Source organism: Sinocyclocheilus anshuiensis, unplaced genomic scaffold, assembly GCF_001515605.1.
Source record: "Sinocyclocheilus anshuiensis isolate Anshui unplaced genomic scaffold, SAMN03320099.WGS_v1.1 C32538716, whole genome shotgun sequence".
Classification (NCBI taxonomy): domain Eukaryota; kingdom Metazoa; phylum Chordata; class Actinopteri; order Cypriniformes; family Cyprinidae; genus Sinocyclocheilus; species Sinocyclocheilus anshuiensis.
Genome location: NW_015617654.1, coordinates 1 through 1,092, shown reverse-complemented (window position 1 = coordinate 1,092; position 1,092 = coordinate 1). Strand labels below are relative to the sequence as shown.

General features: G+C 43.4%; 1 protein-coding gene across 1 annotated transcript; it reads left to right on the top strand.

The window, feature by feature from the left end:
• The first annotated feature begins 6 nt into the window (after positions 1–6).
• Positions 7–1,073, top strand: LOC107682736 (protein NipSnap homolog 2-like). The gene is made up of 3 exons (XM_016478895.1): positions 7–145; positions 386–417; positions 874–1,073. The coding sequence occupies exons 1-3, from the start codon at positions 38–40 to the stop codon at positions 1,043–1,045; spliced, it is 312 nt and encodes a 103-aa protein (XP_016334381.1). The 5' UTR covers positions 7–37; the 3' UTR covers positions 1,046–1,073.
• Positions 1,074–1,092: the final 19 nt, after the last annotated feature.

Below are 1,092 nucleotides of genomic sequence, written 5' to 3'. Positions count from 1 at the left end.
GCAGGACTTCCTGGAGTACAGGAAGGAGAGGGGGAAGATGCTGCTGTCCCGCAGGAACCAGCTGCTGCTGGAGTTCAGCTTCTGGAACGAGCCGGTGCCCAGAGACGGACCCAACATCTACGAGCTGCGCTCCTACCAGCTGAGAGTGAGTGTGCAGGGTCACGAGGTCACGAGGTCATGTGTTTTGATTCACTGAACTTACCAGTGCCTCTCAATAATGACACACTCTTCAGCTTAGCACTTTTCTCATGTTGCTTCTCCTTATATTACCAGCAGAATCAAACTGAATAGACCAAAAGTGTTAAATGTCACTGGTCCTACAGGCTTGCTGAAGCTTTTTGAATGAATTCAGATTTACAGCTGTTGTTTGTATCGTTTCTTGCAGCCCGGCACCATGATTGAATGGGGCAACTATTGGTAAGTGTGCAAACAATACATAACACAGCTGAATAAACTTGGACGTTTGAATGAAATGTATGTTTACAGCTCAAAGCACAGTTTAAACCATTGAAATGAAGTGTTTTACATGCATGCACTGCTGTAATGTACTGTAATGTTTTCAAGCTCATTATTGAATGCAACAAAAACGTGTTAAAATCAAAATTGATTTCAATGCAGAACACAAGTGTTGTGCCAGGGTTAATTTGCATCAGTGCACAAAGTGTTTACAAACTGAATTTCACTAATATATGGTTCTCTGATATATCACTTCACTCTTCCAGTAGCTTCAGAAAGCTTCAATGCAAGTCACTTTAGATAAAAGCCTAGTGCATAGTCTTGATCATTTGATTCCTGCTTGAAGCAGGCGTTTCCTCAGTGATGTGTCTCACTCTTTATAAAGCGCTGAGTGAAGTGTGTGATGCTGTTCCTCAGGGCGAGAGCCATCAGCTACCGACAGCACAACCGCGAGGCAGTCGGAGGCTTCTTCTCTCAGATAGGAGACCTCTACATGGTGCATCATCTCTGGGGTGAGAATGAACACATGCCACCAGAAACACTTCATCAAGTCACGGTTACAGACTGTTTCAAAGCAGCTGCGCATTAATAAACAGGAAAATAACAGAATCGATGATGCAAACGTAATCAAATACA

Coding starts and splice junctions, on each gene's coding strand:
- LOC107682736 (XM_016478895.1), top strand. CDS start 38: ATGCTGCTGTCCCGCAGGAACCAGCTGCTGCTGGAGTTCAGCTTCTGG. Junction 146..385: donor TGCGCTCCTACCAGCTGAGA/GTGAGTGTGCAG, acceptor CGTTTCTTGCAG/CCCGGCACCATGATTGAATG. Junction 418..873: donor ATTGAATGGGGCAACTATTG/GTAAGTGTGCAA, acceptor GCTGTTCCTCAG/GGCGAGAGCCATCAGCTACC.